Here is an 18026-nt window from a genome sequence, read left to right as displayed (position 1 = left end):
ACTGGAAGGACATTGAAGACTGATGTTTACCTGGTATCTACAGCGACTGAAGTATCAAACACTGCCAGACTAAATGGAAAGGGTTATTGCCCTCATGTCCTTTAATGTCCTCTCTGTCACCTTCATTGCCCCAAACTCCTCATCTGATACCTCCAGATATCCTCAGAATTTACTCCTACAGAGTGCAGGACCACCTGTAGGAGTGGATGGAGTCCCCTGCAGCTTCTTTCAGCAATATAGTTTGCATCTAGCCTCATTGTTTAGTAGCTTCGTTGTCATACTGGTTGTTCAGTATCAACCCCCTGAGTGGTTGGAGTAAGAGAGCTTTACTTTTTGGTTTTTGTTTTTTAAGAATTTTTTGTTTGTTTGTTTTGGGGCCATACTTGGCTGTGCTCAGTGCTTACTCCTGGCTCTGCACTCAGGAATCACTCCTGGTGCTGCTTGAAGGACCATCTGTAGTGTTGGGAGTGGAACCAAGGTTGGCTGTACAGAAGGCAAGCACCCTACCCACTGTTCTATCACCCTGACCCCAAAAACGTTTACTTTTAAAGAGGCAAAGAATATTTACCAAGGCATTGTTTATAATAGAGGGGAAGGGAACATACAAACGTTCATGAATAGAAAGCTGCTTAAAAATAAATCAGTACATTCACAGAATAGAAATTTAGAGTCATGATACAGTAAGATATCTAACTCTTATCTTAAAGATTTGGCTTAAGTCTAATTTAATTTACAGATTTGCTCTAAAATAAGCTGGCATTGAGAAAGTGGCCTGGCCTGGATATATAGAACTGAGATTAATTGCTATCTACACAGTTAGGTACTGTGGTGATTTCATTACCTTCTCTTCTCTACTTATGTACTTTGGGCCAATAGAACAGCAGGTAGGGTGTTTGCCTTGCATGAGGTCAACCCAGGTTTGATCCCCCATATGCCATCAGGTTCCCTAAGTACTGCCAAGAGTGATTCTTGGGTGCAGATCCAGGAGTAACCTCTAAACATCGCCGGGTGTGACCCAAAAAGCTGAAATAAAAAACCCAAAAAATTTCTCCACAGTTAGATACATTTTTTTTCAATTTCTTTTGTCACACCCGGCAATGCACAGGGATTACTACTGGCTCTTCACTCAGGAATTACCCCTGGCGGTGCTCAGGGGAGCATATGGGATGCTGGGATTAGAACCCAGGTCGGCCGCATGCAAGGCAAACGCCCTACCCGCTGTGCTATCACTCCAGCCCCAGATACATTTTTTAATGTTGATATATCTATAGCTTCAAGTCATAAAAGAAGCTTATAACACTGTTGGAAAATAATATATACAGATTATTGTTTCCATGTATAGAAAATTGTACTCCATTTCTTTAGAAAACCGAGTTCTAGAGATTTTAATGAATATATTTTCAGTAATCATCTCCAATTTTTAGTCACTGTCACCGTTGCTCAAGTTTTAGTATTTGGGGTAATTTTTTTTTCTTTCTGTGTCTTTTTTGTGTTGTGATTTTCTCACAATAATACTATTTTAAATTCACACACACATGTAGCAACATCTATGTTTCCCCAAAATTTAAAAATGAAGCTTCTATATAGAAAAATGCCTCTGTAGCATTTATAATAGTCCTAAATTCAGTTCCCACTTTGGAAATCTACCATGCATCACAAAACATTAAAGAGCTCTCCTAACCTTATTTAATGCAACACAACAAAATGTAAAATCTCATGTCTCCATTTTGCAATGAAGAAAATGAGACTCAGAAAAGTAAAAGTTTCTTGAGCCCCAACCCTAATAAATAGAAGAGCCTCTATGCAACCCCAGTTTCTAAAACACCAAGACCAAGGGAGAAAAATAGGTAAAAATGTGCGTTGTACGGGGCAGAGCAGTAGTACAGCAAATAGAGCATTAGCCTTGCACACAGCCAACCTGGACTTGATCTCCAGCATTCCATATGGGCCCTTGAACCTGCCAGGAGTAAATCCTTAAGTGCAGAGCCAGGAGCATGCCAGGTGTAGCTAAAAAATAAATGTGTTGTGGATCAGAGAAAGGCATAACCATGACATTCTGGCCTCATTTTCATTTTTTGAAACATTCTGTTCTAACTTGTCCATCTGCATTATCAACTTACATTTTGTTCACCATTTCTTCATGTCTCCACAGGCTTCAAAACAGTCACTTAAAGTCTATGTAAGCATAAGTAAAAGTTCCACTGAGTGTTTATGCCATGATTTTTCTATGCACTTTAGTTTTTTAATTATAATTTTTGGTGGGGGACTCTCTCCCTCATGGTGCTTAGGAGGACTTGAGACTCCTCCAACCCCACCCGAGATTCTTGGCCAACCAAGCCTGTGCTTCATTGTGAGGGCCTGAGGAAGGGGTGTCCCTTCTCAAGTCTTTCTAACTCTTCTTAGATCTCATCAAGTCCCTGACTTGGGTCTTTCCACCATCCTCTTAGAAGAAAACTTGTGATCACCTCAAACCCACATAGATAATCCAGGGTGATCTCCCCCATCTCAAGACCCCAGTGTAACTACAGTCCCTCTGGAAATGTCAGGTAGCATATTTGCAGGTGCCAGGTTGGAGCATGGCCATATCCAGGGAGATCATCAAATAAAGTCTCTGCTCCAAGTCCTGAGTCTTTGGGGCTCTTTGATTTGGGAATTAGCTCTTCTGGTTCATACCCTCTTTGTGGGCATTGCCTTGTCTGTTGCTTTTTATGGTGGGTCAGTGAAGTATATGACCCAATACATATGGCAGTACTGGGAAATACTGTCTCCTTTCTCATTCTCTTTGTCTTATAAAATTAAATCACCTCTAACTCTTTAATTAAGGGGAAAAAACAGTCTTGTCTTCTTACTTCTTTACTCACACTCACCAAACTTCTAGCTCCAGCTGTGTAGAAGCCCTACCAAGCCGTTCCCAGAAACAGCAGGTGAGTGTCCTACAATTTAAGTAAATTCTGACATGGTCCACTGGGATAGCACTGCATCATTGTACTGTCGTCCCATTGTTCATTGATTTGCTTGAGCGGGCACCAGTAATGTCTCCATTGTGAGACTTGTTGTTACTGTTTTTGGCATATCGAATACGCCACGGGTAGCTTGCCAGGCTTTCCAAGAAAGATGGAGAATTTGAACCCGGGTCGGCCATGTGCAAGGTAAACACCCTACCCACTGTGCTATCGCTTCAGTCCACTGGGATATAGCACCAAGTCCTATAGGTAAATGGCAGTCCACTAGACTCCCCTCATCCCACCTCAAGTACCAATCCCAAATCCAGGTTTTCACTCTCAACCATGATCTCCTGAGTTTAGGTAATCTATTTGCACAGCTTACAGGCCTTTGGAAACAATCACTTACCTTTACTAGTACATTAAAGAACACAACAAAAGGTACAGTAAATCACCAGGTAAAGAGAAACACTGAGCAAAGTCTTGAGAGTGTTCCAAGTGCAGGAGCTTCTGTTCCCCTTGATCTAGGGTGTGTCACACTCCCGATACGAATATGTCCACCATCCTGGAATGTTTCTGAACCCCTCACAATTAGGATTTTATAGAGACCCTCATGAAGGTATGATCAATTATTAACTCCATTTCTACTCTTCTCCCATGTCTGGAGAATTTCATGCATCTTATCACATCTGGTCTTGCTAGTAACTGGGTGCCAATCAAGCACTGCCTGAGAGCCTACCCAGAGTCATGTCATTAGAATAAAATGCTCCTAGAGTTCTGATCACATCAGAATTTCCAAGCATCTAAGGAATCTTACATCAAGAACTGAGGGCAGAGACCAATATATTATTTTTTTCCTATTTTTTCACAATCCTGTACTCTCATTTTAGTGGAAATACACTGGGGTCAAACTCGCCATGTTAATTTGATAGTTGTCCTCTTAGAGACCTGATAATAGTGATTTTTATCTTTGTTTCTATGGAACCAATAAGAAAGAGTTTCAACTTCACAATTCAGGAAGTTGACCAGGAATAAGAAATTGGAAGATTCCCTTGCACTGTGGGTTGACTAACATAATTTCCAGAAGGTTCTGTGTTGGACCTACAATAGGGACCTCACTTTGCTTCAGTGAAAGTGAGTATGGTCTGAAGGAAGAGCCAGATTGTAGAGATCAAGTAAATATTATCTGTTCTCAATTCTGTAATTTGCTACCTTTGTGAAAAATCTGATGTTAATATCATCTGTAAATTGGGATAACAATAATAAACCACTTATTGCATACTTGTCAGTAACTTTTCTGTTTAAGTAGGTACTGAATTTTTGCTAAGTTTTCAAGTCAAAACTACTGAATAGCAAAGGGTGAGGCATTCGTCTAAAGTCTAAAACTTGCAACAATAGTCTTCGGTGGATCCCTCTCACTATTTCTGAGTTCACTCTGTTGTTCTCACTTTCAGTGAGGGCCTCCTAACCTAGAAGCCCTAAGCCTTCTGCCATGAACCCCAACCCTCTCATCTATTGTACTTGCTGTGACCCCTGGAACTTGGGGCCTCGAAAACTAATCAAGACCCCTCATCCACCAAGAAAAACCTCCACAAAGAAATCCACGTAAGCATGATCGGAATGAAGTGGGATTGGGGGTGAGGGATGTTGGACTGTGATTTTTCTCTCTCGAGATTTCCAAAACAGTTAACTTGGTAGCAAAGAACCAAAAAATCTAGCCTAGCACATCTTCCTGGCCAGTCCTCTGGTGCCCATCTCCTGGCAGTCTGCTAGATGTGGAGTCATTTTTACAGAGGAAAATTCAGAGTGACTTCAGAGAAAGAGCAGCCTCCAATCAAAGGGCTCCCTGGCAACTGGGAGACAGGGACCTTGGGGACAACTACTCCCAGCCCAGGGACAGTAAAGAGAGGGCCATAAGTTTGAGGTTCTCCAAGAACATCCATAGTTTAAATTCTACTTGTCAAGCTGTATATTCTAATTTGAGGGGGAGGGATCAACATAGCGAACTACATAGGCTTGACATCTTAAGAAAGTTTCTGAACTCGCAACTGTTTCTTTATCATTATTTACCTTTATTTCCAGACTAGCTCCTCTACCTCTAGCATCAAAAAGCAAAGCTTCTGTTCCACCAATGGCAACATCTGTTCTCCCCCCAAAGTAAGTATTTTTATGTCCTTGGAGCTGGAATAGTTTGAGGTTTGTATGTCTTTCTCCTGGGCCATAGTGGCCTTGTCTGTCTTAAATTCATTGCTTCTAGGAAACTCAGAGAATTCTAATCCTGTCACGATGTCACCCAAACCTCAGAGGCCCAATACCTGGAGATTCTGCAATCATGTGTCTCAAAGTCACTAAAAAGGAGTGTTTCACGGAGGAGCCACTGATATTTGCCGGTCGCAATGCGTTCTAGGCCTTGCATTTTTGCAGAGAGCTTACATTCTGTCTGTACTCACCTAAAAGATATTTACTGTTTACCTTTTATTTGCTGGACTGGAGGGACAGCACAGTGGGTAGGGTGTTTGCCCTGTACACGGCCGACCCAAGTTTGATTCATCCATCCCTCTCCGAGAGCCCGGCAAGCTACCAAGAGTAGCCCACCCACACGGCAGAGCCTAGCAAGCTACCCACGGTATATTTCATATGCCAAAAACAGTAACAACAAGTCTCACAATGGAGACATTACTGGTGCCCGCTCGAACAAATCAGTGAACAACGGGATGACAGTGCTATTATTTGCAAGCAATTTTCCATATCTGCTCCTGTCTCATTTCTGGGCAACAGTGTCCACCTGAGTGCCTGCCTTCCTGGAGCTTTCAGTCCATCTTGGAGGGTGGGGAGACAGCCAGTGAGGGCTTTAACATCTAGGCACAGGGGGTAGGGACTGCTGAGGGCAGGGTTGTTCCTTGTGTAAAGGGACTGCACTCCTGGTATTTGGGACCAGCACTCCTGGCAAACAGAACAGGAGTTCCAAGGCCCCAAGAAGAAACTTGCTGGACATTTGGGTCTTTCACAGGATAGCACAGAGGCGGTGGGAGTAGAGGAGTGAGGGCGGAGCAGGAGGAGAGAAGCAGGGAGATGTGTGTGCTCTGGGCATCTGCTCCAGGCTTGAGAGTCCACATCCTCACCTCCGGAAATAAGGAATATATTGGGGCTTGCCATGAGAAGCATAACGCTGCAAGAGAGGAATAAAATATTTGGGATTTTTCAGGTGGAGCCAGAGGAGTCGCCAAGGGATCACATATGTGAGAGAGGATGTCAGAGTGGTGGTGGTTTGGTGGGGGCTGGGGAGGTGCAGAGATGCAGTATTAGGAGCCAAGGTCAGAATAATGCAACTATTGGTTTTGAAAATGGAGGAAAGGCCAGTAGAAAAGAGTCTCCTCTCAAGCTTCCAAGAAGTCAGCATCTCTGCCAACACTTTGCCTGCAGTCCTCTGAGAACCATTCTGGGTTTCCTCATCTCAGACTGTAGATAAGAACCTGAGGCTTGACGCTACTAAGCTGCCTTGTCACTGCAGTAAGAGGAAACTCGGCAGTGGCACGTGCTGAGCACTGGAAGGACTTCAGCTTTTACTTGACAGGGAGGATGTGGGAGCTTCTAAGGCATACTGGCTCTGGTGTGGGTTCTGTTGAAATGAGAAATGACCTCTGAGGTCATCCCCATAACTGTCACTGAGCCAGGGTGGGGGCAGTCAGGGTGCAGTGCCACAGCTTTAAGGTCTGCTCACTGGCTGCTTTCTGAGCGTGCTTTTGTTTTGCAGAAAGAAAACTGATTATCTGAGACCAGAAAAGAGCTCTAATTTTCCTTATGTGAGTAAAAATGGAGAGAGAGAGTGGTGGGATAGATGGGTTGAGTGCCTGATATATGAACTCATGACTTCTTACTTGCCTTCATTGACTTTACAGTCGCCCTCTGAGGAGGTGCTGGATGTTGCCTGTGATGTTTGGTGGGAAAGTGCAAATGCCAGGTCTTTAACGTGGCTTATCCAGAACCACAGAGGGTATTGTCACTCTTCACTGCCTTGAAGAAAGCAAGTGCCCATTAGTCCAGGCCAGGGAATAGCTCACACCCCCAGAGACACCTGGGAACCCATAACTTTTAGGGAGGAACCTAGCAGGGCACCAGAGGGGCAAGTGGTGGGGATGAGATAGAGAGATGGGGTAAGGGTGTGCAAAAAGAAATAATCATGTCAGAGGCATGGTTAAGACAGAGGCAATAATAGTTGGAAATGATCACTTTGGACAGGAACTTAGTGTTAAAAGTGGTAAAGGGATATACCTGATAAAGACCTCAGTATCTGTATTGCAAACCATAATGCCCTAAAGGGGAGGGAGGGAGAGGGAGGGAGAGAGAGAGAGAGAGGAAGGGAGGGAGGGAGGGAGGGAGGGAGGGAGGGAGGGAGGGAGGGAGAGAGGAATGGAGGGAGGAAAGGAGGAAGGGAGGAAGGAGGGAGAGAGGGAGGAGGGAGGGAAGGAGGAAGAAAGGAAGGAAGGAAGGAAGGAAGGAAGGAAGGAAGGAAGGAAGGAAGGAAGGAAGGAAGGAAGGAAGGAAGGAAGGAAGGAAGGAAGGAAGGAAGGAAGGAAGGAAGGAGGGAGAGAGGGAGGAGGGAGGGAAGGAGGAAGGAAGGAAGGAAGGAAGGAAGGAAGGAAGGAAGGAAGGAAGGAAGGAAGGAAGGAAGGAAGGAAGGAAGGAAGGAAGGAAGGAAGGAAGGAAGGAAGGAAGGAAGGAAGGAAGGAAGGAAGGAAGGAAGGAAGGAAGGAAGGAAGGAAGGAAGGAGGTGCCTCCCATAGAATAGAGGCAGGGGGATGGATGCAGGAGGGAAACTGGGGACAGTGGTGGCAGGAAATGTACACTGGTGAAGGGACAGGTGTTGGAACATTATATGACTGAAACCTAAACATGAACAACTTTGTAACTGTCTATCTCACTGTGATTCAATTTTAAAAATTAATTAATTAAAAAAAGATGCAGGAGTGCAGAGATATAAAAAGGGGGCAGAAACACTATCTTGGCATCTAGTAGGAGCTATTTAAATTCATGATTGCTGTGCTTTCTCCTTTGTGCTGACACTTGTTGATACGTTGTCCTCTCTTACTCACCTTCACGCCCTCTAAGGAGAAATCATCCTCATTTCCTAATGAGGAAGCTGAGGGCACAGAGATGGTGGCAGAGCCAAGGTTTAAATTCAGACCTGTCCAGTTCCAAGCCCTGGGTGATGTCTGCAATGCCCACTGTTCCCTGCCCTTGCTCTGTTGGAGGCCACAGAGGAGTAGGATGGGGAGGCTGGGGCACAGAGTCTGACATGGGTACCAGCCATGTACCAGCCACGCTTGATAGACCTATGGGAACATGCAGAAGCTGGCTGAATACTGCATTTGGACCTGGGGAAAGAAACCTGGGCTGAAGAAACCTCCTGAGGATACAAGGAGAGCTGTAAGGGGGAGGGCCCAGGGCATCTCAGCCCTGGAATCCCAGCCCATATCTCAGTTTGGGTTTTTATTTCAATTTTGGTGGTAATGGAGGCGGGGCTGGCATTGGGTTTTTCCAAGCAGTGCTCAGGAGGCCCAGGGGCTCCACTGGAGATGCTCAGCCAACCATTATGGCAGCTCCATGCCAGAGCCAGGGATCTGATGCAGCAGTGCCGAGGATTACCTGGGCCACCCCAATGATGCTTGAGGTCTCCAGAGGGGTGTCTGGAAGTACTTGCTGGGGATTGAATCCATGGGAGGCATGGGCCCATACTACTTATGCTATCCCTGGCCCCTTTGTCTCCATTTTTAAGATGCAACTAGCATACTAGAAGAAGATCAGGGGGCATTTCAGCACAGGCAGCTCACAGTGTTAACCTGTCTTCCACCCTGATGCCCAGGAAATGATCAATGTGTCACCGGGCTATCGCCTCTTTCGGAACAGAGAGCATATTTATGTCACTTTGGGAGAAGAGCTGTTCACTAAACGTCTGCCTTCAGTGTTAGATCTGGAGAAAAAGACAGAGTCAGAAGCCCCTGACAAGGTCAAGATGGAATCACAGGTCTTAAACAAGATCAAGAAGTCCAGGTAATGCTTTAAAACCAACTTCCTGCTGCTCAGAGCTGTCCCGGCCTGGCCCCACGAGTCACAAGGACGAGCCCCTGACTGCTGCACGCAGTCCTCAGGCTTTAACTTGGGGCAAAAATGATTAGCCTAAGACAGAAAACATACATGTTCACACACTCACCTCCCTACTATTGAGTATCAAAAAGAAACATCCAAACTGTCAGCAGCTGTTTCATCATGGAAGGGGTTGGGATTGGGCGTGCAGCTGAGGGACACCCAAACCCACCATTGATTAAGGTTGGGCCATGGAATCACCACAATCTGCCCTAGTCTCCAAAAATCAGACTGAAATCTGGGGCTGGAGCAATAGCACAGGGGGTAAGGTGTTTGCCTTGCACGTGGCCAACCCGGGTTAGAATCCCAGCATCCCATATGGTCCCCGAAGCACCGCCAAGGGTAATTCCTGAGTGTAGAGCCAGGAGTAACCCCTGTGCATCATTGGGTGTGACCCAAAAAGCAAAAACAAAACAAAACAAAACAAAGCAACTTGCTGTCGGGTCTGGAGCAATAGCACAGCGGGTAGGGCATTTGCCTTGCACACGGCCAACCCTGATTCAAATCCCAGCATCCCATATGGTCCCCCCAAGCACTGTCAGAGGTAATTCCTGAGTGCAGAGCAAGGAGTTCCCTGTGCATCGCTGGGTGTGACCCAAAAAAAAAAAAAAAAAAGAAATCAGACTGAAATCCCAGTGGGAACCCAAGGGGAAAGCTCAGCCTCTGGTTTGGAGGATTTGGTTTGTTCTTTTGGTTTTTGTTTTGTTTCACCTGCTTGACTGCCCTCTACCGGAAAAGAGTGGCAGGGCACCCACAGTCATGTCAACATGCATGGACTACCTCCTCTTGGCTTCCTAAGAAAATAGTCAACCATTCTTCCTAATAAAGCATGATACTGTGTGCCTATCTTACACCCTGGTAGCACTGCACTGCATCACTGTCGTCCCGTTGTTCATCAATCTGCTCGAGCAGGCACCAGGCACCAGTAATGAATCCATTGTTGTTACTGTTTTTGGCATATCGAATACGCCACAGGTAGCTTGCCAGGCTCTGCCATGCAGGCAGGATACTCTTGGTCGCTTGCCAGGCTCTCGGAAAGGGATGGAGGATGGAGGTCGGCCACATGTAAGGCAAACGTCCTACCCGCTGTGCTATTGCTCCAGCCCTACACCCTGGTAAAGCCATGAATATCTCTTAGACTGATAACAGTGTCCAAAAAGATGGGATGCTCGACTGCTTCATGTTCTCATTGTCTTCCTTTCCCAGGGCCCCGATGCCTCTTCAAGTCATCTCTCTCTGTGGCATTGAGAAGCTTCTCTCTGAGGCGCTCCTCTCATCCACACCCCCATCCCATCCATCCTTCAGCAAGTAGAGTCAAATACTTTTTCAGACATCCTAGAAGCCCATCCTCTGGTCTCCTCTGAAAGTCACTTTCTTCAGTTCCCTCTTAAGCCCCTTTCTGATCTATTCCTCGTCCATGAGTCACTGTCAGCTTTGGCCCTATTCTCCCACTTTCTCATTCCCTAATCTTCTGAACTTCTGCCCCCACTGTTGTAACAGTAGGTCAAGGCCAACCCCAAGTAGATTTCTAACAGGTTCCTCCTTCTTTTCTAATCATCAGAGCAGTGCAGTGCTTTTCAACCAGGGGTATATAGATATTCTAAGGGGCCCCAAGTGGAAATCATGTAAAATGGTGCTCCAGCACAAATCTAATGGGTAAAACAGGGAAACTACAGGAAGGAAATAGGATTAGGAGTGGGTAATGGTCAGGAAATGGTTGGGAAACTGCATTTGGGCACCAAACAGCCCTTGTTTACTTCTGGGTTGCTTTCCTAAAGGATCCATGTCTGACATGCCACCAAATTTCTTCAATATCGCCAAATTTCTTCTCCTAGTCCCCACTTCTGCTCTTCCAGCCCTCCCCTAGAATAAAGGTACATGTATAGAACATGACCCAACTGCCACCAAGAGAGAGTCAGCCTCACTAGAGGAAACTACCTCCACCAGGCATAACAGGCTTTGTGAGTGACTGAAGGTCCCTTATCGCATAGGACTAATATTTCTGCTGACCTTGAAGAACAGATCTCAGAGCTGACATGTATAATAGAGCAGATGAACAGAGACCATCAGGCTGCTCAAAATTTGGTGAGTGATGGGCTGGAGCCATAGTACAGCAGATAGGGCACTTGTCTTGCACGCAGTGAACCTGGTCCTATCCTCAGCACCACAAGGATCAGGCTACATATGGTTTCGAGCCCACGAGGAATGATCCCTGAGGGCAGAGCCAGGAGTAAGCCCAGAATGCCCAGTAGGTATAGCCCCCAAAGGAAAAAATATGGCGATTGCTCCTTGGGTTAGCCAATATTTTCATTTCACCTGTTATGTAAGTGCCAGGCAAGATGCTAAGCACTTTTCCTCTCACGAAGGGATCTTGTCCAGGTCGCAGTCCTGAAGATAGGACTGTGATTGCCTAGAACTACTAATGAAGAGTATTTCTCTAAGTCTCCCTCACCTGGGCCTAACTAGGTTTCTCGAAGTCCTCCAGGGGTCGTATTCCTTCCACGGTCTTCTCCACACCAGGGGGCGCCATCTCCAGTCAGGCCTTCAGTGGTTCCTGAGGCTCTGGCTACAGGCTCCCGTGGGGTCAGTGCTTCCTTGTTGTCTGAAGCTATCAAGGAGCCTTTGGTGCCTCTGACCTGCTGGGAAACACTGAAACCTCACACTTCCAAATCTGCTGATGTGTTTAGGTTTTACCACCTGTTTTATCACTTTGTTTTCTTCCCCACCTCAAACAGGTGTGCCTGGGCCTGGGTGACAGGGGTAGGCCCAGAAACACTGGCAGCCCACTTGCCCATTGTTATTAAAATCCACTCACAGAGGGGCTGGAGCAATAGCAAAGCGGGTAGGGCGTTTGCCTTGCACACAGCCAACCCAGGTTCGATTCCCAGCATCCCATATGATCCCCTGAGCACCGCCAGGAGTAATTCCTGAGTGCATGAGCCAGGAGTAACTCCTGTGCATCACCGGGTGTGACACCAAAAAAAAGGGAAAAAATCCACTCACAGAAACCAGAGAGATAGTAGAGCGGGTGAGGAGCTATACACGCAGCCAACCCAGCCGGGGTTCAGTCCCCAGCATCCCAAATGGTCCCCCAAGTGATTCCAGGAGTGATTCCTGACTGCAGAGCCAGGAGTTACCCCTGAGCACCACCAGGTGTGGCCTCACTCCCACCACCACCGAAAGAAAAATCCACTCACACAGGCCAATTTACCAACTTTTATCCTCTGGTCTGTCCGAGGCTCCCCACTCCTTCTGCATTCCAGCTTCTGATTCTCCTCCCTTTCTTCACATCCATTATTTTATTTATCTGAAGACTCTACCATTTTATGGTCTCCTGCTCCAGAAAGAAAACCTGAGGTGGTTCAGGAGACTTACTAATTTGCACAATGCTGCTCACCTCAGCGGAGGTTTCTTGGGCAAAAGCACAGTTTTCACTCACGGAAGTATCAGCCTAGGGGAAGACGTAGAAATGCTGCTGTTCAGAGAGGTGTCTTAGGGTTTCCCTGCTGCAAGCCCACCACTTTGGTGTGTGAATCTGTGGAAGAGAGGAGTGCTGACTGCCACTATGCTGTCTGGGGGGCAAGGACAAGCCCTAATAGCTTGTCCAAGCTGCCCGTGGATATCCTTTGGTTTGGAAGTGTTTGTTCCTCTTGAGACATTGGCTGGAGGAAACGGAGCATTATAAATCCACGTGGGGAAGAAGGGGGCATCCTGGCGAGGGGACCTTATGAAATATAAGTCTGAGTTTTTGCAGTTGTGGGGTTGAGAGACTTTTGGCTTTGACACAAGAATTTTGACTGTACAAAAGCCAAAGTCCTTTGCTCAGTAAATGATGGTGCTACATCATAAGTTTGGAGGCTACAGACTTACAAAGACTCTAGCAGAGAAGACTAGATCCATTCACCCAAATTTTGTTTTGTTTTGTTTGGGAACCATACCCAGAAGTTCTCAGGACTTAAAAAAAAAAAAAAGAAAGAGGGAAGGAAGGAAGGAAGGAAGGAAGGAAGGAAGGAAGGAAGGAAGGAAGGAAGGAAGGAAGGAAGGAAGGAAGGATGGAAGGAAGGAAGGAAGGAAGGAAGGAAGGAAGGAAGGAAGGAAGGAAGGAAGGAAGGAAGGAAGGAAGGAAGGATGGAAGGAAGGAAGGGAGGGAGGGAGAGAGGGAGGAAAGGAGGGAGGGAGAGAGGGAGGGAGGGAGGAAGGAAAGAAGGAAAGAAGGAAGGAAGGGAGGGAGGGAGGAAGGAAGGAAGGAAGGAAGGAAGGAAGGAAGGAAGGAAGGAAGGAAGGAAGGAAGGAAGGAAGGAAGGAAGGAAGGGAGGGAGGGAGGGAGGGAGGGAGGGAAGGAAGGAAGGAAGGAAGGAAGGAAGGAAGGAAGGAAGGATGGAAGGAAGGAAGGGAGGGAGGGAGAGAGGGAGGAAAGGAGGGAGGGAGAGAGGGAGGGAGGGAGGAAGGAAAGAAGGAAAGAAGGAAGGAAGGGAGGGAGGGAGGAAGGAAGGAAGGAAGGAAGGAAGGAAGGAAGGAAGGAAGGAAGGAAGGGAGGGAGGGAGGGAGGGAGGGAGGGAGGGAGGGAGGGAGGGAAGGAAGGAAGGAAGGAAGGAAGGAAGGAAGGAAGGAAGGAAGGAAGGAAGGAAGGAAGGGAGGGAGGGAGGGAGGGAGGGAGGGAGAGAGGGAGGGAGGAAGGAAGGAAGGAAGGAAGGAAGGAAGGAAGGAAGGAAGGAAGGAAGGAAGGAAGGAAGGAAGGAAGGGAGGGAGGGAGGGAGGAAGGAAGGGAGGGAGGAAGGAAAAAAGGAAGGAAAGAAGGAAGGAAGGAAGGAAGGAAGGAAGGAAGGAAGGAAGGAAGGAAGGAAGGAAGGAAGGAAGGAAGGAAGGAAGGAAGGAAGGAAGGAAGGAAGGGAGGGAGGGAGGGAGGGAGGGAGGGAGGGAGGGAGGGAGGGAGGGAGGGAGGGAAGGAGGGAGGGAACAAAGAAAGAAAAGGGGGAGGGAGGGAAAAAAGTCACTGGGTTTTTTGGGGGGAAGGTTCATGTGGTGTGTCTATATGTGTGTGTGAGTGTATGTATATGTGTATGTGTTTGTGTCTCTGTGTGTTTGTGTGTCTATGTGTATGTGTGTCTGTGTGTGTCTGTGTGCATGTGTGTGTGTGTGTGTGTTCGCAATACTGGGCCAGGAGAAAGAAGGAAGGAAGGAAGGAAGGAAGGAAGGAAGGAAGGAAGGAAGGAAGGAAGGAAGGAAGGAAGGAAGGAAGGAAGGAAGGAAGAAAGAAAGAAAGAAAGAAAGAAAGAAAGAAAGAAAGAAAGAAAGAAAGAAAGAAAGAAAGAAAGAAAGAAAGAAAGAAAGAAAGAAAGAAAGAAAGAAAGAAGGAAGAAGAAGCATTGTTTATTGAATAGTTATCCAAATTGAATAAAAATGAACTTTGTTTTACAATGGCAGGGATCAAATCCAGTAAAAGTTACCCGATTTCAGGACTTAGTCTTGGCTCTGTGTTCAGGGTTCACTCTTGGAGATGTTTGATAGCCCAAAATCTGCTAGTGAGAGGTGCCATGCACTGGCCTTGACATTGGCAACTGAAGGTGCATGCTAGGATCCAAGGAAATGTTACAATATCACCCCTCAGGAATGCAGCACAGGGCAGGCAGGAAGTGGGGGAGGAGGGAGGAGGGAGGGGTGTATAATCACTAATGGGAAGGCTTCTTAGAAGCTACAGGCTGGAGCAGGGGAGTGGGGAAGGGAGGCTTAATATCACCCTTGTTTTCAGCTACGCAATGAAACGGAGCTCCGGTGTACTGAGATGGAGAAGAACTATGAGAAGATGAGCAGGTACGCTGTGGGCACAAACCCTGTACACAGAAGGGTCTAGGACACATGTCTCCACGTAGAATTTCAGCTCTAGGTAAAGTCACTGGAATCTCAGTGCCATAGGAAGCTGGCTGCCTAGGAGCAGAGGCACTGAGACCACTGCGACCACAGGCTTTGGACAGCAGGATGGTAGATTGGAGGCCACACAATATGGTACAGAGAAAGCGTCAACCTTTGTCATCCAATGGTTGCATTTCAATCGTAATTCCCCTCCCCGCTACTTGCTGAGAAGATTCTTTCTTTTTTTTTTTAATTTCCTGTGAGATTTCTGTGGTAAACCGTTCTCAGAACTGTGGGCCCAGTGGGGGAGGAGGACAAGAAGGAAGGGGAAGGTTGATAGCATACTTCTGTCCCTTTTCTCATCTCCACTCTCCCTGGTTGTTAGGAAAACTGGGAAAGTTGGGGCCTGGGAAACAAAGACAAGGCAACCAGAAATGAAGTGAGCGTGATGTGCTATTTTGTGTGTGTGAGGAAAGTCTCAGAGTCCCCTTCCCTGCTGCTTGACAGCACTCAGCGGCTGCAGGAGTGTGGGGAAGTAGACAGGCCTCCGCATGGGTCATAGTCTCGCCTCTGTGCATAGGGGTCACAATCAGTGATACCTGGGCTCATTGTTGCTAGGGAGGACTCAAAGGCCACCTCTGATGATGCTGGGGGCAGTAAAGGAGCACGAGTGTTGCCAAGGATGGAACCCAGGACCTTGAACATACAGGACATGTGATCTACCACATTCTCCATAGACTTTCTTTTTAAAAAAAGCTTTGCAGGGGCTGGAGTAATAGCACAGCGGGTAGGGCATTTGCCTTGCATGCAGCCAACCCAGGTTCAATTCCCAGCATCTCGTATGATTCCCCCAGCACCGCCAGGAGTAATTCCTGAGTGCAGAGCCAGGAGTAACCCCTGTGCATCTCTGGGTGTGACCCAAAAAGCAGAAAAAAAGAAAGCTTTGTAAAATATATTTTTATTTACTTATTTTATTGTCCCACAGGCTGTTTTTTGGTTCACAGCCTATGAAAATAGAGCATAAAGTATAGCAAATTCCCAATTTTCCCCCCGGACCCACATGCATCAGCTGATGCTGTTATGATCACTTACCTACCAAGATGCATTTATTACAATTGATGAACACACAGCAACATACCTTTGTCACCCTAGAGTCCACTAGGGCTCACTTGCTATTGTCCAGCCTAGGGTTTGACCCTGGACACTGACTTGTAACCTCCCTTACAATACTATGCCTTACAGATGACCCTGAAAGTCCTCGGATTCTGTCTATTCATCTTTCCCTCCCTTAATACTGGTTAGAGTCACCAGTAAGAGCCATTTAGGGTTGACTTTGTCCACTGAGTAGTATGCTTTTAGGGCTTCCCTATCTCTTCTCATGGTTTGAGAGCTCCGTGGTCTTTCACTTAAACACTTGCTTGAATGTTGGATTAGAGCCTGCAGGGACCTTAGACTCTAAAATCATTCTGGGCACAAATGAAGCCCACAATTTTCCAAAGAATTTGTGGGCATTAACTATGTTGGTACGAGAGACTCTATTCCCATACACAAGCTCAATTCAGAATTGTGGCTGGTGAAAACAGAGCTCTTATACCCAGTTTCTCTGGATGGCAGCTGAGAAGTTAAAAGAAAGAAATGGCAGCACTGCCTGCCCTGCAGCTTCCTGTGTGCAGGAGAAGACGTGGGATCAGGTGGATGGAAAAGCTCAACTCCCAATTTCCATACTCATGACTATGTGGCTTTCTCTTTGGGTCCTGCAGGGAGCTCAAAGAGACTCATGAAAAACAGCTTAAGGAGTTGGAGGACAGCTACAAAGCAGCCTTGAAAGCAGAGAAGTTGTCTTCCCAAGAAAAAATAGGTAAGGTCAAAACCAGGGATATCACACTGGACCGAGCAATGCACCAGAGACTGACCACAGGGGTGTGGAATGGACCATGGATGGACTGTGAATGCTGTCAGTGTAGCCTCCCAAAGCTCAGGGAAAGAAAGCAATTAAGGATGAGACTGAGGAGACCAGGGAGCCAGCACGGAGCTCTGGAGATTTTGCTTTGCACACCCCAGGACCTGAATTTGAACCTCAGTATCATAAGACTCCACACCCCAGCACTGCTGCATATAGCCTTGGGCCTCCCCCTTACCCTCAGGCAACCCTGGGTGTACCCTGGTGGTACCTCCTGACACTTCCGGGTCTGAGCTGCACTGCATCTTTGCTTTTTTTTTTTTTTTTTTGCTCTTTGGGTCACACCCAGCAATGCTCAGTGGTTACTCCTGGCTTTGCACTCAGGAATTTCTCCTGGCGATCTTGGGGGACCATATGGGATGCCGGGGATCGAACCCGGGTCGGCCGCGTGCAAGGCAAACGCCCTACCTGCTGTGCTATCGCTCCGGCCCCTGCACTGCATCTTTGGACCCTATAAATGAACCACTGACCTGGTATGATTGGGAGTGGCTCCCAGACTTCCTGAGCTCTGCTCAAGAGGCCCCACCAACACTATCACCCCCTAGGGAAAAAAATGAAACTGAAAAGAGAGCTTCCATGTCTTTGAATATCCTTTCTATATCTGGAAGATGAGCCTGCAGTAGAGTTGCTAGTATTGGTCATTGAAATAGACGCTACAGAGGCTCTCATTTTGATCTCATTTGCATTCTGACCTTGGGAAGAGCAGAGTATGACCTTGGGAGGATCAGGGCATGTATCCTTGAGCTCTTAAGTGACCAATGAAGGAAAAAGCTTATAACCTTTATTTTACCATAGGGCCTTATTTTTAAAAATATGTTTGTATCTTGTTGATTTTCTTGTTTTCTAAAGGAAACATATGTTGTTTTAAAAATTAACGTACACTATAAAATACTGTTTTTTAAAAATAATTATTTAATTAAAGAACTATGATTTACTAGGTTATTGATAGGTGAGTCTTAGGCATATAACATTCTACTATCAATGTTTATTACCAGTGTTCTGACACTCCATCCTTCCCTACCCCACCCCTATCCCACTGACACCAAACATTCCAAAGTCTGGTGGTTGTAGTTTATTTTTTTTTAATTTATTTATTTTTAATTAGAGAATCACCGTGAGGGTACAGTTAC

At 46.6% G+C, this 18026-nt stretch overlaps 1 protein-coding gene across 1 annotated transcript in view; it reads left to right on the top strand.

The window, feature by feature from the left end:
* The first annotated feature begins 4434 nt into the window (after window positions 1-4434).
* The window catches only part of FLACC1 (flagellum associated containing coiled-coil domains 1), a 29994-nt gene continuing 16402 nt past the window's right edge, over window positions 4435-18026 (top strand). The window contains exons 1-6 of the mRNA XM_055121261.1: window positions 4435-4547; window positions 6697-6745; window positions 8806-8993; window positions 11078-11171; window positions 14836-14897; window positions 16697-16794. Coding sequence (XP_054977236.1) covers window positions 4435-4547; window positions 6697-6745; window positions 8806-8993; window positions 11078-11171; window positions 14836-14897; window positions 16697-16794 — 604 coding nt within the window. The remainder of the gene's footprint in view (window positions 4548-6696; window positions 6746-8805; window positions 8994-11077; window positions 11172-14835; window positions 14898-16696; window positions 16795-18026) is intronic.

This window comes from Sorex araneus, chromosome X, assembly GCF_027595985.1.
Source record: "Sorex araneus isolate mSorAra2 chromosome X, mSorAra2.pri, whole genome shotgun sequence".
NCBI lineage: Eukaryota > Metazoa > Chordata > Mammalia > Eulipotyphla > Soricidae > Sorex > Sorex araneus.
Note: the sequence above shows the minus strand (reverse complement) of the source record. Positions and strands in the feature narration are given on the sequence as shown.